Raw genomic sequence first — 15,625 nt, forward strand, 5'->3', positions numbered from 1 at the left:
CTCAATCCTTGACCTTCCCTTAGGTCTTTGCTCAACTATCACCTTCCTGATGATGCCTTCCTAGTCCACCCTCTTCAAAATTGCAACTCTTGCCCACCACTCTCTGTCCTCCTATCCTGTTCTATTTTTCTTCATAGCGTTTGTCACCATCTGACTTCCGATGTATTTTGTTTACATTATCAGTCTCTTCTCCATTAGAATGTAAACCCAAGGAGATCAGGAATTTTTGTCAATTCTTTTTAACTGCTGTATATTCCTATCACTTTCAATGCTGTCTGACATACAGTAAGTGCTCACTAAATCTTGGTTGAATAACTGAATTTCTGTACGTCTATGTGTTTTCGTGGAGGCTGGCCCATGGTTTGGGTCATGTAGAATCTGAGGCACTAAGGGGTACCAGGCACTTGGGTCTGAAGCAGATGATGACTGAAGCTGTGGGAGCAGCTGACCAGCCCAGAGGAACATGAACATAGAGGCAGAGGAACCCCCGAAGTTGCATCTCCCCATGTTCATCTTGATGGGTGACGCCTCCACCGGCCTGGTCACCAGGCAGGCACCTAGGGTCATCCTGGACTCCTCACCTCCACATCTCACCCCCCAAACAAGTTCTATATTATTGTCTAGATATCTCCAAAATCTGCCTCTGCTGTCGGTCTGCACTACCACAGCCATCCCCCCCCCCCCCCCCGCCCCCGACTACTGCCAACAAGCCAGCCTGAGTGCCTCCATTGTTCTCCACGCTGCAGTTTTAATGGTTTTTCTAAAACATCTGACCTCCCTCGGTCTTAAAATCTTTCAGTGGGCTAGCTGCTGTCCTTGGGGCCAAGTCCCAGCTCCCACAAGGCCCTCTGTGCACGTGGGCTGGACTCCCTCTCTAAACTCATCTCTTGCCACTCAGCCTATAGGCCCCCAAGGCGCAGGACTTCCTCACGCCTGCATGCCTCTGCTCAGGATCCAGAGGAAGAGACTCTTCTTGGGGGAAGCCTTTCCTGCTGACCGCGCTGCCTCCTCTGGCCCCGCGCCTCACCTCACGCACGCTCATTATTGACTCTGTTTGGCGGCCTGTCACCCGCGTGGCTGGGGGCGCCTGAAGGAAGTACTGGAATTGCAAGGTGTCTGTGTGGGTCACTGCTGCGCCAGGGAGAGGGGACAGCGAGATAGCCCCAGAGAGGTGGAAAGGGAGCCAGGAGCCAGTCCTAGAAGCCAACGAGTGTGAAGGGTGTTCCGCTGCGTCAGCGAGGCCCGAACCGCCCTTGGGAGGAGGAGCCTGGGGTCCAGGGCCGCGCAAGCGGCCCTCGTTCCCACTAAAGGGGACTGAGGACTCTGCGCCCGTAGACCTGACGGGTGTCGCAGGGCTAGGTCTCAGCCGGCTGCCCTCCCCAGGCGAGCTTCCTTTCTCGGACTCTACATGAGAGCGGAAAGGGCGGGAACGCGGACAACCAGAAGGAACCGGTGGTCCAGAGTCCGCGGCCCCGCGGGAGAGCCGGCATAATTTCTGCGCAGCCGCGCCACCCAGGCCGGGGAGGCGGGGCCTGGACGGGTCGAGGGGCGGAGTCAGGTCCTGGGCCCGCCTCCACTAGCTTCTGAGAGCCGCCGAGTGCTGGGCACCCCGGCTATTCTAGGGGCTTCAGGTGAGCGGGGGGCACAGAAGGGTCAGGAGACCTCCCTCGAGGTCGGGTCGTCGGTCTGACCGCAGGTCCATCTGTCCTGCCGTCTGCCTACAGCCTACTCCGCGGAAAATGGGAGAACAAAGGGAGGGGGCGGTTCTGGGGCCCCTGAGGGAATCCAGGGTCCCAGGTACCCTGCCCCGCCCGCTGACACTTTCGGTTTCTCTCCGAGTCAGAGGCGCCGCCCAAGAGACCCTGGGCCGGCGCCGGGCGCAGCTGCCTTTCGGCGTTTGCCTGTCCGTCTTTGTGTCTGTCTCTGTGTCTGTCTGGCTGTCTCCGAGCTTGCCTCCACTTCTAGAACTAAGCTTCTCGGATACCGACATCCCGCGAACCCTCGCCCCTTCCCCATGGCAGGTAAGTGGGCGCAAGGCCGAGAGTCTCCGTTATCCCCCCACGGACCTGGGAGCCGGGTGTCGAACACATCCTCTGGGAATGTGCTCAGACTGGCTTAGTGGGGCTCCTCCCTTCCTCCCGGGGAGCCGCCTCCCTTCCTCCCGGGGAGCCGCCGCCCTGCTCCCCCTCCCCATCTTTCTCAGTCTCTTGCCACCACATTTCCCCCGTGGCCTCGTGGCCCGTGGGCTAAGGGGTTTGGGGATGAGGCCGCGGGTCCTATTCTAATCTACTCCTGTCCCCCCACAGGCCATTTGCCCCCGAAAGACTACGCCCCTTCGCCCCCACCTCCCTACCCTGTGACTGCCGGGTACCCGGAGCCGGCGCTGCATCCTGGGCCCGGGCAGGCGCCAGTGCCCGCCCACGCTCCTGCCCCTGCGCCCGGCTTCGCTCTCTTCCCTTCGCCTGGCCCCGGGGCCCCGGGGCCTGCTGTCCCCTTCTTGCCACTGCCAGGGGTGCCTTCTGGCCTCGAATTCCTGGTGCAGGTGAGTGGGAGGGAGGGAAGGAGGGAGGAGTGACGGGAAGGGGACCGGACGTCCAAGCCGGCCAGCTGACGGCGGGGCGGCCCCTACTCTCTTTCCAGATTGATCAGATCTTGATTCATCAGAAGGCTGAGCGAGTGGAAAGTGAGTGGAAGGAGGAGTAGGTTGGGCCTCGTGATGGGGGCAGAGATAGTGGGCTTTTGGGCAGGCGCCGGTGCCTGAGCCTCAGCGTATCACCCCTTGGCAGCGCTCCTAGGCTGGGAGACAAGTAACCGGTATGAACTGCGCTCGGGGGCCGGACAGCCCCTGGGTCAGGCGGCTGAGGAGAGCAACTGCTGCGCCCGTCTGTGCTGTGGTGCTGGCCGGCCACTGCGTGTCCGCCTGGTGGACCCCGGGGACCGAGAGGTGCTGCGCCTGCTCCGCCCCCTCCGCTGTGGCTGCAGCTGCTGCCCGTGTGGTCTCCAGGAGGTGGGCGGGGAGGGATAGAGCCTGGGAGTGACTTGGGTAGGGGGGCAGGCCTTAATGGGGCGGGCCAATTGTGGGGCAGGACGAGGGATGAGGCCTGGGATGAGGCGTTGCTCTGGTGGGAGTGGGCAGGTGGGATGAGAGGTCTAGTGAGGGGGATGACAGGTGGTCTAGTGAAGGGGATGGGAGGCCTTGTGAGGGGAGATAGGTGGTAGAGCTGGACTGGTGAGAGCTTGGGCCAGGATGCCCTGGCTCAGCAGTGACCCTGACTGCCTCCCACTCCAGATGGAAGTACAGGCTCCACCTGGCACCACCATTGGCCATGTGCTACAGACCTGGCATCCCTTCCTCCCCAAGTTCTCCATCCAGGATGCCGATCGAAAGACCATCCTGAGAGTGGTGGGGCCCTGCTGGACCTGTGGCTGTGGCACAGACACTAACTTTGAGGTACGTATCAGGCATAAGGGGAGGTTTCTGGGACCTCCATAAAGATGATCCATGAGGCAGGATGGCCAACACTAAGGTCAAGACCCTGAGCTCATCAATCCCAATCCACTGTGACTCCCACCACACTTCCAGTTTGCCTCCATTCAGAAACATGATGGCCCCATGGTCTTACAAAAACACGGCAAAAAGGGTTTCATCTTAAGGACCATTGCTGATTGTTACCTGCAGGCCTGTCTTGAGGGGGAAAAACTCTAAGGCCAGCCCAGATTTAGAGTAGAGGATGATTCTTGAGTCTGTCATGGGCTGGACCCTTGTGGCTGCTGTGCAGGAGTGTGTGAGCCCAGGCCCTGGAGCAAGCACTCATTTAACTTGTTAACATCCTGTGGCTTGCCCTGCCAATCTAGAAGTCCAAATGGCCCCTCCAACCTGGAATCCAGGTGATACCCTTCTGACCGTGCGTTCCAATCACCATCCTGGAGCCTGGAGAACCCAAGTGGTGACCGTTTCAGGGTGAGGCCTGGGAAGCACCTTCCTTTCTAGAAGACAAAGTCACTTTACAGACTCTTTAAGGGATAATTACCTGTGCAGATAAAGGAGAAACAACAGGTATAATCCTGTAGACTTTCCAAGGCTTCTGATGAGGTAGCCTACCTAAGGTTACTTTTAAAAATGCGTCACCTTGGTAGCTGGGGAAAGATTCTGTGATGGGAACTGGTTGGGAAAGATAACTGGGTGACCTCTAGATGGGAATATGTAGACTGTGGAGTTCTCATAGGGCCAGTCTCCCTTCTACATAATTATGAATGGGCCATGTTTGAGGCTGTACTCTTGGGACCGCAGGGCTGCCTGGGAGAGGCCCTATCCAGCCTGAGACTGGCCTGCAGGAAGTGCCCAGAGCTGTAGGACAGTGCGGGTAGGGGGTGGGAAGGACACAGAAGGATATCACTCTAGTTCTAGCCACTGGAGAATGAGCATAGGAAAAGGACCAGGGAGTCACTGTGAATTACCACCCACATCGGCAGGGCCTGTTGCTGCTGAGCCCAGAGAGGCCAGTGGAAATTGTGGTCTTCAGAGGCCACTTACTGCTGCATCTTCCCCCCAACAGATGGGCTTGAAGCCCCTCTACATGAGGCTTGCATGCAATTCTAGACAAGACAGGGCCCTCCCTACTTTGCTGATCAGAGGAAAGCCACCCCTTTTGGCAGACACAGCCTTCTAGGAGCCTGGTTGGCTGGTGGAGTGCAGCCAGGAGTTTAGCAGCCTCCCTTGCCCTCTTGGCCAAGCTACTTTGTGCAGGGCACAAACGGCACCAACTGTAGGTGGCAAGGACTTTGGTAACAAAACAAACCTAGCAACCAGCCATACACTAAGGAGATCAGACGATGTTGCGCTTCCATTTCTCCCAGCCCTGATGTTCAGTTGTGATGTATGGCCTTTCAAGAGCAACATAGCTGAGTTTGAATCCTGATTTTTACTCTGTACTGGGAGTGTGACTTAGGGTGCCTCAGTTTCCCCAGATGTCACATGGCTGCTGGGAGGATTCACTAAGTGTAGAGCCTGCATAGTTCTTACATGGTGACTGTGGGAGTGAGACTGGAGGCAGGTTGAGATCGGTCGCATCCTCCCCAGTTGGGTCCTCCCTTTCTCCCTCCTCTCTCGACAGGTGAAGACTCGGGATGAATCCCGCAGTGTGGGCCGCATCAGCAAGCAGTGGGGGGGGCTGCTCCGAGAAGCCCTCACGGATGCAGATGACTTCGGCCTACAGTTCCCGCTGGATCTGGACGTGAGGGTGAAGGCTGTGCTGCTGGGAGCCACATTCCTCATTGTGAGTTGGCCACCCCCGCCCCTGCCCTCCTGCTACTCCTTTGCTCTCGCTGAGCCTTCGTGCACTTCCTGGCCTCCTGCTAGGAGAGGGTTAGGGACAGACTTTATGGGGGGATGTGCTTCCAGACCTCGGTTGTGATAGCTGAGCCAGGCTGGCCCCGCCAGATCACTTGTTGACAGTGCCCTCCCCTCAGGACTACATGTTCTTCGAGAAGCGAGGAAGCGCTGGGCCCTCTGCCGTCACCAGTTAGAGGCTGTCTCAGGGTGAGGAGACCATCACCTCAACCAGAATTCAAGATGGTCGCCTGCCCTGGCCTGGCCCCTTCTCAGAGGCAGCACCTTTCCTCCATGTACACTAGAGGAGAGACAGGGATGCCTGAGAGGCTGCGGGGCCATGGTGCCTCATCCCTACCCTACTCCCCTGGCTTCTATCACCTGTGGCTCCCACAGAAGGGTATGTATGAGAGCCCTTCCCCTGCTCCCTCCCACCACTATCTCCGGCAGTCCCTCAGCACACAGGCATGTCAGCTTTCAAACTTTTTCTAGCCACCTCCTCCCAGCCCCTTCTAGGACCTCAGCTCCAGACAAGGCCTTTGGAATCCAGGGCTCTGGGGTTTTATGGCAGGGCTGGGGTGGGGAAGGGTAAGCAGCACCAAAGATGACAGACGTGGCCATCCTTCCCCTGCATCAGCTTGGCCAATCGGTTCAGCCTCAGACCATGGCACTCTGAGGGGATCCTTACCTCCCCACCAACAGTTGTAGGGCCTAGACCCCAGTGCCAGCCTCCTCTCCCCCTTGGGCCCTACCCATAGCTGGTGCTTCCTGCAACTTCCTGTGCCTTATTTAACCCCTTCCTTCCCTTGCCCTAGGAAGGAAGCTGCATCTTTGTATGTTATATTCATATAAACTTTGTAACTTTTTGGACACTGGAAAACGTATGTAATGGGAGAGGGTAGAAAAAAGATTTGGTGTAGAAAGAAACAAAGGGAAATATGACAGCTGGGCTGGGGGGTGCTGGCCCATCTCATAATCCATGCTGCCAGGACCAAGTGTCTTTGAGTCCAAGAGAGCAACTTTCATCACCCATGATGGCCCCGGACCAAGCCAAGGCAGTTTGGGCCATGTGCCCCAAGTCAGTAAGGCTTCCATCATCCAAGATAGCTGCTCCCAAAGTGCAGTGTGGCAGCTGACGGCAGTTCAGGATGGCTGTTCCCATGGTCCAGTATGGCCACTGGATCACTCTCTGTAGCAAGTAGAAGTTTCCTGTGGGTATGATGTGTAGCAGCTCTGTTCCTCCGAGTCTTCCTCTTGGTTGGGAATGTGGTGGGCAGGGTAGATAAGATCCTTCTATGACCCGGCCAAGGGAGCTTGAGCCCTCAGAGGCCAAGGGGCAGGGTAGGAGGAGACACTTGTCAGTGCCTGGCCCTGGGCTCCTCCTGTGCCGCCTACAGCAAGATGTCCCCTGGTGGGAAAGTCTGCTCCGACAGGACTTTGTTCTGGTTCTGCTTGGTCCCAAGTGGCCAGGCCCTGGGTCATGCTGATGTCCATGCCCAAGGGAGTAGAGCTCAGGGCCGGGCCAGGACATAGCGACTGGCAGCTGAGAGGTCCCACTGGTAGTGCTCGAGGATGCGCCGGCAGTCGGCTCTGGATCGGCTACTCAGGTGGAAGAGCTGGTCCACCTGTGGAGGCAGGAGGGCAGGCAGCTGACTGCCAGAGGGCAGCGGCAGGAGAGGCGGGAACCCGAGAGGAGAGTCTGGTTTTACCTTGAGGTTCCGGATGGCAGAAACCACATCTCCCCCAGTGGCCCTCAGTGCTGCCTGGCACTCCTGGTGGGTGACTCCATGCACGCTCAGCTCCATCTGTGGGGAACAAAGCCTCGCTTGGGCCCCTACCCCAGCCTGTAGCCCCTTCTGGACACCAGGCCACTTCAGGGAGACCTCACCTCCATAATCCTCCTCTGCAACTCGGAGTCAGGCGAGAGGCCTCCAGAGGGGGCAGTAGCTTTGCTGGCTCCTGGCGCTCCCATGGGGTGACTGTGTGGGGGTTCTCTTTTGGGCCAGGGAGGCCGCTCCCTGGGGGACTGGCTGGGCTGAGAAGAAGAGCTTGAGGCAAAGGGAGGGCGGGGTGGCAGGCCTGGAGGTCCCTGGGGCACAGCTCTGGCATGTCGAAGTTCAGGGGGGCTTGCACCACCCCCAGTGGGGCGGGGGCCCAGGGACAGAACCGATTCCAGACTCTTGGAAATGCCTGCACAGTTGAGAAAAAAATGACCTGAGAGGAAGCCCAGATGCTGCCTTCTTTCTGTTTTCTGTCTGAGCTGTCCTCAGGGTGGTCCTTGTGTTAGGTGGGACAGTAAGACAGGTGTACAGAACGGACACCCAGGCCTAGACAGCTGAGGACCCAAAGAGCTGAGAGTGCAGGGGCTGCAGTGGGGAGACGCTGTTCGTGGGGAGGGCAGATCTCAGAGCACAGCTAGGATGCAACAGGCAGAATGTGGGGGAAGGAAATCATATATGCAAAGGCATGGATTCAGAGCAGGGTGCAGAACTGGAGGGTGGTTCTTGATCTCCTCTGAGACCCTGGAGGCCCTGTCCCACCTCCACACCCACCTTTCGTCGCCTGCAGGGGCACGTTCCTTCTCTGGCCCCGGGCTCGAGGTGGATCCCGAAGCTTTGCCTTCGCCCTGTCCCTGTTGGAGAGTATTCCACTTCATTCTCCACACACACCCCCAACGCACAGATCAATGTCCCCTCCCAAAGAAACTATGTGGGGCCCCCACCCAGAGTGGAAGCTCCAGCTGGGAGGCAAGTCCACCTTCACCCTGGCCCGCTCCCCAAACTTCCCTTCCGGAGAAATTGCTGAACTTGGTTGGTTCCCCGAGTCTAGCTCTGCCCCCTACTCTTTCAAGTCCTCACCCGTCTGTGTTTCCCTGGTGTCGCTCTCCCCGGGCAGGGGAGCCTCTGTGGACTGGACGGGTGGCTGGCGAGCCCCCCACATCTGCCAGCATCACTGCTGAGGCTGGGAAGCTGCCCACTTTGAATGTGCGACCGTTCTGGCCCTTCCATGTTGCAGAGTCGGGGCTGTGGGAAGAGGCGCTGGTGAAGGGGACGGGGTGGGGCCGGGAGTGGGGACTGGGCTTTGGCCCACTTTCAGCTCACAAGCTGTGGGCCATGGAGCTGCATCTGCCTGGAGGAAGGGAAGCCTTTTTCTCCCTAACACAAAAGGGCTCTATGGTCCCATGGTGGCTCCAGCGGGGAGGCCAGCACTGTGGTGGAGCTCTCGGGGCCCAATGGGGAGAGGAGGAAATGAGGCAGAGGATCAGGGTTCAAGGAGCTGGGGAGAAGCAGAGATGGGACCAGGGCCGGGAAGGTTGGGAGGAAATCCTTCTCCTGGGGATGGGTGGGAGGCATGGGGCCCTCACCTGCCCTCGATGACAGTGATGGAGTCCCCAGGCTCCATTCTCAGGGCGCCTGGCTCTGTGACATCCCTCACACAACGTCCCTCAGGAGGCCAGGCCTGTAGGGACAGGAGGAATGGATGGCTGGGCTTGCGGCCTGAGTCAGAAGGGTAACATGGGGGCAGGGAAGAAAGGAGACTCCTGTTTATGCACCCACCAATCAAACCCCTAACAGGTATGTCCTCTATCCCTGTCCCCCAATTGTAATTCAGTAGGGGGAGGCAGACCTGGATTCCATGCCAAGCTGGGCACAGCCCAGGGGTCAGGGAGCAACAAAGGGGGCCCCTGTCTCTACCTAGGGTGACCAAGGGGAGAGTCATCTTATATACTGCTTTTACTCCACACCCAGGCCCATCAGATCTGCCTCCCAAGCACCTCTGGAAGTTTTCCATTTCTCTCCAGCCCCACTGCCTCGACTTTCATCCAGACATCTTCATCTCACTTCTGCTTCACAGCCATTGCCACCTACCTGGTCTGCCCATCTTCAATATCATCCCTCTAATCCATTCTTGCACCAAGCCAGAGTGATACAACATGTAAAGCTGGCTGGTAACTCCCTTGCTCAAAACCCTTCCATGGCTCCCAGGTGCCCTCAGAGTAAAGACTAAATAAGCTCCTTTAACAGTAGAGTATGGTGATTTAGGGAACAGCTCTGAAGTCAGAGTCACTGGTTCAAATCCCAACTCCTCCACCTACTGTGTGACTTTAGGCAAGTCACTTAAACTGTCAGTGCCTTAACCGCCCCATCTGTAAAATCGAGATGATAATGACCTTGGTGGGTTGTGAGGATTCAATGAGTAAACAGCATAAGGATGCATGTAAAGCACTTAGTACAGTATCTTACACAGGTTGAGTGCTCTGTATGTTAGCTCTGGTTATTTATCATGCCTTACAAATCCCCCCATGGCACAGCCCCTGGCACCTCTGCCGCTTTAGTTACTTGTGTTCCCCCTCCCATGCTGAACTTCTTTTCCTCTGCCTGTCAGACACCCACTGCAACCTACTGCTCTCTGCTCTGTGCTCCCCTTCTCCAGCCCAGCCCCAGCCCCAAGCCCTTCAGCCTGCATCTTTGTAGCCCCCAAGCTGCCTCCCCAGGGCTCTGAGCTCCCTGCAGGTAGGGACTGAACCTCTTTTGTTCAGAGCCAGGTCCCAGACTCCAGCCCAGGAGTCTTTGTTAGTCTTGTCCCTGGGACAGAGAATGGAGGGAAGAGATACTGAGTGAATCTGGGAGGCAGGGGTTCCCACCTCTTGGAGCAGCCCCTCCAGGTGGGAAAAGCTAGGCCGGTCAGCAGGGTGGAGGGCCCAGCAGCGCAAGGCGAGCGCGTAGAGGGCCCTGGAACAGAGGGGAGGCCTAGGCAGCCGGGCTCGGTCCTTCTCCAGCTTCTGCAGGATGAGGTATGGCGGGACCCCGGCCCAGGGCTCCTCACCCCCAGAGAACATCTCCCACAGCGTCACCCCAAACATCCACACATCCGAGGCAGAAGAGAAGGCCCCCTGGCGCAGGCTCTCTGGAGCACACCTGTGGAAGTAGAGCTGAAGGGGGCCAGATACGTGCCCCCGGGAGCTCCCACCTTCCACTGAGCACGCCCCCTTGGCACTCCCGTCGTCCTCATTAAGTCCTCTTTTCCAAGCCCTTCTAGACCCAACGACTATCCAGCCTCCCTTGGAGGACCAGTCCCCTCTGCACTTCCCCTTAGCTAGTGCCCTCCAGATCCGCTCTGTCTTTCCGGGGCTCCAAGCCAGACCACCCGCCCGGCCCCGCCCCTCACCAGGCATAGGGGATGGGCCGGGGTCCGCCCATGACGTAGCGGCCACGGGCACCACTCAGCGGCCGCACCAGCCCGAAGTCGGCCACCTTGATTATTCGCGGTGAAGCCAGCAGCAGGTTGCGCGTAGCGAGGTCTCGGTGCACCAGCCCGCGGGCCCCCAGGTACGCCATGGCCCCCGCCAACTGCCGCAGGAAGAGGCAGAGCAGGGCCACTGGCAGCAGGGGCATAGGGGCTGGGGCGGTCAGGCGTGCGTGCAGGGAGCCCAGTGGCGCCAGCTCCATCACCTGCGGAGCACAGCGCCGCCTGAGCAGTGGTCCGGCCCCACAGGATACTCGTTGCCCACCCTCCTGTCACACACTAGTTCCAGGGCTGCTTACCATCTGCAGAGGCTGGCCCAGGACGAGGCCGTGCAGGCGCAGCACGTGTGGGTGCTCCAAGTTCATCATGACGGACACCTCTCGAAGGAAGTCCCCCAGCTCTGTGCCCATGGGGCCTTCTGGACCCACCCGCAGGGACTTGACAGCCACTGGGATCTGGGGGCGGAGGGAAACACCATCAGGCACCCTAGGGTGCCGCTATGCCAGAGCTAGAGCAGAGAGGGCACTTGGAACAGAGGGGCAGCTGGCCTGGGTACCCAGAATGCAGTAGGCTCCCTGGACACTCACGCTCTGGCCACTGGGCAGTGTCCACAGCCCTCGGTGCACCACACCAAAGCAGCCGGAGCCCAGCAGCTCCCCTCTGCACACAGCACCGTCTGGGATCAGACACTTGAGCCCTCCCTCTGGCTCAGGGAGGGACGAAGTGTTGTCTGAGAGTGGGATGGTCTCCTTCTGCTCAGGGGCAAAACCCCCAAGGATCTGAAACAGGGGTGGGAAATCAGATGTGCAGAACCCTGCACACCCTTCCCTGCCACTCAGCCCATCCCATTCCCGGGCCTAAGCTGGCCCTTTAAGCCTCCCATCCCTGCCCTAAAACACACACCTTGTAGACCCAGTTTTTAGACTTGAGCCCTGAACGGTGCTTCTTCAGAGCTTCAGCCAGTCTGCGCTGAGCTGGGGGAGGCCAGAATCAGACAGCTGGGGGGGTGGGGGGTGGGGGCAGGATGCAAGGGACACAGGCAAGAAGAGGGCTGGTGGGAGGAGGGGTGGGGGCAACTAACAGGCTGGAGAAGGAGAGACCAGGGCCTCGGGGCAGGGGTCCCTCACCAGGCCGGCCCATGCCAATGCCATCCAGGTCCTCAGGTCTCACAAAGTCAAAGTGTTCTGGCCGAGTAACATTAAGCTCCTCAAGGATGGGTCGGTAAAATTGGGCCAGCTGGATGTCCCGGAGCAGCCGCAGCAGCCACACGGAGCCCACCTCAGGGAGCATGTCTAGAGAAGGAACTCCTAAGGATGACACACTCTCCTCCAGACACATGGCCCAGGGTAGGCACCTGAGACACTCAGACACCAGAGATGTGGTCGCCACCTCCACCCTCCACCCGTCAGAAACACTCAGGTACAGAGGGAGGGACACATCAGAGACAGCCAGGAATCCTGCCTCTCACACACACAGACCCTGGGAAGAATGCTCCCCATACTCGAGACCTAGGTACTCTACCCCCTCACCACTGACAAACCTGCCCTCCTCACACCTGAGATTTTATTTTATTTTATTTTTTATTTGGTTATTTATCTATTTACTTATTTATTTAGCGAGGAAGATTAGCCCTGAGCTAACATCTGTTGCCAATCCTCCTCTTTTTGCTGAGGAAGATCGGCCCTGGGCTCACATCCGTGCCCATCTTCCTCCACTTTATGTGTGGGACGCCTGCCATAGCATGGCTTGATAAGCGGTGCGTAGGTCCGTACCTGGGATCCGAACCTGCGATCCCCGGGCCACCGAAGCTGAGAGTGCGAACTCAACCACCGTGCCACGGGCCTGGGCCCTCACACCTAAGATTTTAGCACTGTGCAGACTTCAGGTGTGTTGCCCTGCTCACTCTTGAGATATTATGGCACACTGCCTCTGTACCCCTAGGACACCCAGATCCACTGCCCTTTTAGACCTGAGGTACACCATTGCACACATGCACTTACATATATCTGAGACACCTTATGTACACGAGACATTTTGACCTACCACATACACACCAGAGATGCCGAGATACGCTAACCACACCCTATCTCAGACATGCAGGTACACACACACAAACACACGAAGATACATTGCCTCCCACACCCAGAAACACTGCTACACACACACACACACACACACACACACACTCAGACCTACAGATATGCTGCAAAAGATGCCTGAGACACCCAGATACATGTCCTCTCAAATCTGAGACGTTCCAGCATGCTGCCATAGAACACCCAGGATTACTGCCACATACCCTCTCACATACAAGTACTTGAGACATGGCAGTTCACTGCCTCCAAGACACACCGCCCCACACGTCTGAGACATCAAGGTCCACATAAACACACACAACACACATGACATCACGGTACAGCGTCCACACATACCTGAGTTAGGCAGGCACACTGCTGCATCAGCCCAGAGACGCCCAGGGCAGCAACATCTGAAATCAAATCGGTCATTCCCGATGGGCAGCTACGTGCGGGCCGCGCTCAACTCAAGGACGGCCTTCAGAGCCACCTAGGCTGCCAGGTGCACAGTCCCTTCCACACCCACCTGAGCCCAGCTCCTGGTACAGAGCCCTGCTCTGAGTCACTCAATCTAATTTGGCGTCAAGGCACCTCCACCAGTCTGTATTAAATAAGGCTCTGGGTGCTCGGGTTGATGGCCGCCTGCGCAAACACTCTCCCTTACACACACCTGTACCCCTCCCTCCCCGCACTTCAGTTAAGCCGGGAGGTAGCGGAGGCCCCGAGGCTGGGCCCAGATGGACACCCGGACGTGGGCTGAGGAACTGGGCGCGAGCCGGGGCGGCGGAGGAGAAAGCCCAGGACCCGGGAGAGCTGGGACCGCTCGCAAGGTGAGAGGGTGAAAGCACAGGAGAGGGGCCAGGAGGAAACGCGGCCGCGGAGGGGCGAGCCGGGGAGGGGAGCGGAGCGGCGGCGGGCAGGTTCCGCACCCGCGGACGTACCCCCAGCGACGGCTGCTCCACCAGCCAGCGCGGCGCGCCCCTGCTTCCCCGGACCCTCACCTGGCGAAGGCGGAAGCGGCGGCCGGGAGCCGCCCCGGCTGCCAGCGCTAAATCCCGGGGAGGGCGGGACCAGGCCGCGGGGGCGGGACCTGCGGCCGCACCGCGCCCCCAGTGCCCTGGTGGCACAGGTGAGGGCTGCGAGGGCGGCTGGCGGGCCGCTTCCTCGCCAGGCCGGACCCTGAGAAGCCTCCCTTCCTCTGTCCTTTGCTCACCTCCCTTCACACCCTCTTTCCATCTTCACACCCTCCTTCCAGCCTTTTCCAAAGAACATTTCACCCCTCCCCAGACTTCCTTCTCTGTGTCCTCCCCCGTGTCCCCTCTTGCCAAATCCTTCACCTCTCTCAACCAAAATGAATTGAATCCCACCCCTTAAATGAATAAACACCTGATAGAGATACCCTGCCGGGGCACTGGGAGTATAAGGCTCAACAGGACACGGTCCCTGCCTCCTCGTGGGGGAGAGAGCTTCCTAGCACTCCAGTCTAGGAAGGCCGGTGGTGCAGGGTGCTTTGGGATGGAGACAGGGCAGACAGGCGTTGACGGTGGTGCAGGCAGTCTGCCCCCAGCCTAAACAGAGTCTAAGACTGAAGCGGTCATCCTTTTCCTGGCTCTGAACTGCAGTCCAATGTGCTGCACCTGAAAAGGACCTTTTGGGGAGCTCCCCAGGGTGGAGCGTGTGGGAGGTCTTGTGTGTGTGTGTGTGTGTGTTGGTGGGGGGACAGAGCTTCTGAGTGGCTTCTCAGCGCCATCCCAGCTTGGTACCTGGTCTTGGTGATCAAAGGCAGCACTGTATGCCTCAGGGCACCTTCCCCAGCACTGGCACTTCCTGGCCTCATTCTGACACAACCCCCCTCCCCCATGTAGCCTCTGCTGACCCCAGGGCCCTGTACATCCCTACTTGGCCTGTGGCTGCAGGGACACAGTCCAGGAACGTGAAGAAGGCTCTGAGGAGGACCATGCCCTCTCCTTTTCTCTCAAGGGTCCCAGGGAGGAAGCCACCAGTCTTAGTACATCTGGCCTGTCTCTTTCTGTCCCAAGGAAGGATGTGTGAGCATAGCAGCTGCTGTCCCCAGAGTCCCATAGAGAGAAAAGGGGAAAACACACAGGATATACCAGCATTGATGGGAAAATCATCGTAGTTCACAGTTCTTCCTGTATGGTTTTCTTGCCAGTTCTCTTGCCCTCCAACCTGGCCAGCTCATCATCCTGTAATTGCTCCCTCCATATCTGTCATCCCTGATACACTGTGGGCTCCACCCAGCAGGGGCTGGATCTGTCTTGTTCATCCTTGTGTTCTGAGAACCTGGGACAGTGTGAGCATACAATAGTTGCGATGCATACTGGTTGTGAAGAAGTCTCCTCAGTCTGATTGCCATTCCTTTGTAGGTGATCTGTCTTTTCTCTCTGCTTTTAAGATACCATTGGTATTTTGTAGTTCTATTACAAAGTATCTAGCTATAGATTCCTTTCTATTTATTCTGTATGTTGTATTTCCTATATCTATGAATTCGCATCTTTATCAGTTTTGGAAAATTCTCAGCCAGTATCTCTTCAAATATTCTTTTTCCTGCATTCTTTGTGTTCTTTCCTTTGGGAACTCTGATTAGAAATGTGCTATACGGGCCGGCTCTGTGGCTTAGCGGTTAAGTGCGCGCGCTCTGATGCTGGCGGCCCGGGTTCGGATCCCGGGCGCGCCCCAAGGCACCACTTCTCCGTCCAGCGCGAGGCCGGGTCCCACGTACAGCAACTAGAAGGATGTGAACCTGTGACATACAACTATCTGCTGGGGCTTTGGGGGGAAAAAATTGAATAAATAAAATCTTTAAAAAAAAAAAAAAAAAAAGAAATGTGCTATAGGGGCCAGCCCAGTGGTGTAGTGGTTAAGTTCTGTGCACTCTGCTTCGGCGGCCAGAGTTCATGGGTTCAGATCCCAGGCCTGCACCTACACCACTTGTCAGCCATGCTGTGGTGGT

General features: G+C 57.9%; 2 protein-coding genes across 11 annotated transcripts; one reads left to right on the forward strand and one right to left on the reverse strand.

Moving 5' to 3' along the window:
• The first annotated feature begins 714 nt into the window (after positions 1–714).
• On the forward strand, positions 715–6,199 carry PLSCR3 (phospholipid scramblase 3). Of its 5 annotated transcripts, none has more exons than XM_014789576.2 (8): positions 717–1,631; positions 1,844–2,021; positions 2,307–2,542; positions 2,641–2,683; positions 2,787–2,944; positions 3,290–3,451; positions 5,115–5,276; positions 5,470–6,199. In XM_014789576.2, exons 2-8 carry the CDS (start codon positions 2,015–2,017, stop codon positions 5,524–5,526), a joined length of 825 nt encoding a protein of 274 aa, XP_014645062.1. In that variant the 5' UTR covers positions 717–1,631; positions 1,844–2,014; the 3' UTR covers positions 5,527–6,199. The 5 variants fall into 5 exon arrangements, with proteins under 5 accessions (XP_087296637.1, XP_014645062.1, XP_004433204.1 ...); XM_004433147.3 differs by having other exon boundaries at positions 721–1,631; positions 1,840–2,021; positions 2,787–3,007; XM_014789575.2 differs by having other exon boundaries at positions 721–1,631; positions 2,787–3,007.
• TNK1 (tyrosine kinase non receptor 1) lies at positions 6,179–13,657 on the reverse strand. Of its 6 annotated transcripts, none has more exons than XM_087440504.1 (14): positions 13,593–13,657; positions 13,009–13,064; positions 11,704–11,868; positions 11,480–11,550; positions 11,164–11,355; positions 10,876–11,031; positions 10,499–10,782; positions 9,975–10,248; positions 8,694–8,788; positions 8,188–8,352; positions 7,882–7,961; positions 7,218–7,519; positions 7,039–7,134; positions 6,180–6,954 (listed from the first exon to the last, which is right to left on the reverse strand). In XM_087440504.1, the coding sequence occupies exons 3-14, from the start codon at positions 11,864–11,866 to the stop codon at positions 6,841–6,843; spliced, it is 1,992 nt and encodes a 663-aa protein (XP_087296630.1). In that variant the 5' UTR covers positions 11,867–11,868; positions 13,009–13,064; positions 13,593–13,657; the 3' UTR covers positions 6,180–6,840. The 6 variants fall into 6 exon arrangements, with proteins under 6 accessions (XP_087296632.1, XP_087296634.1, XP_087296630.1 ...); XM_087440503.1 differs by having other exon boundaries at positions 11,704–11,883; XM_087440505.1 differs by lacking the exon at positions 13,593–13,657 and having other exon boundaries at positions 13,009–13,545.
• Positions 13,658–15,625: the final 1,968 nt, after the last annotated feature.

This window comes from Ceratotherium simum, chromosome 16 (assembly GCF_057802395.1).
Source record: "Ceratotherium simum simum isolate JZ-2026a chromosome 16, ASM5780239v1, whole genome shotgun sequence".
Taxonomy (NCBI): Eukaryota; Metazoa; Chordata; class Mammalia; order Perissodactyla; family Rhinocerotidae; genus Ceratotherium; species Ceratotherium simum.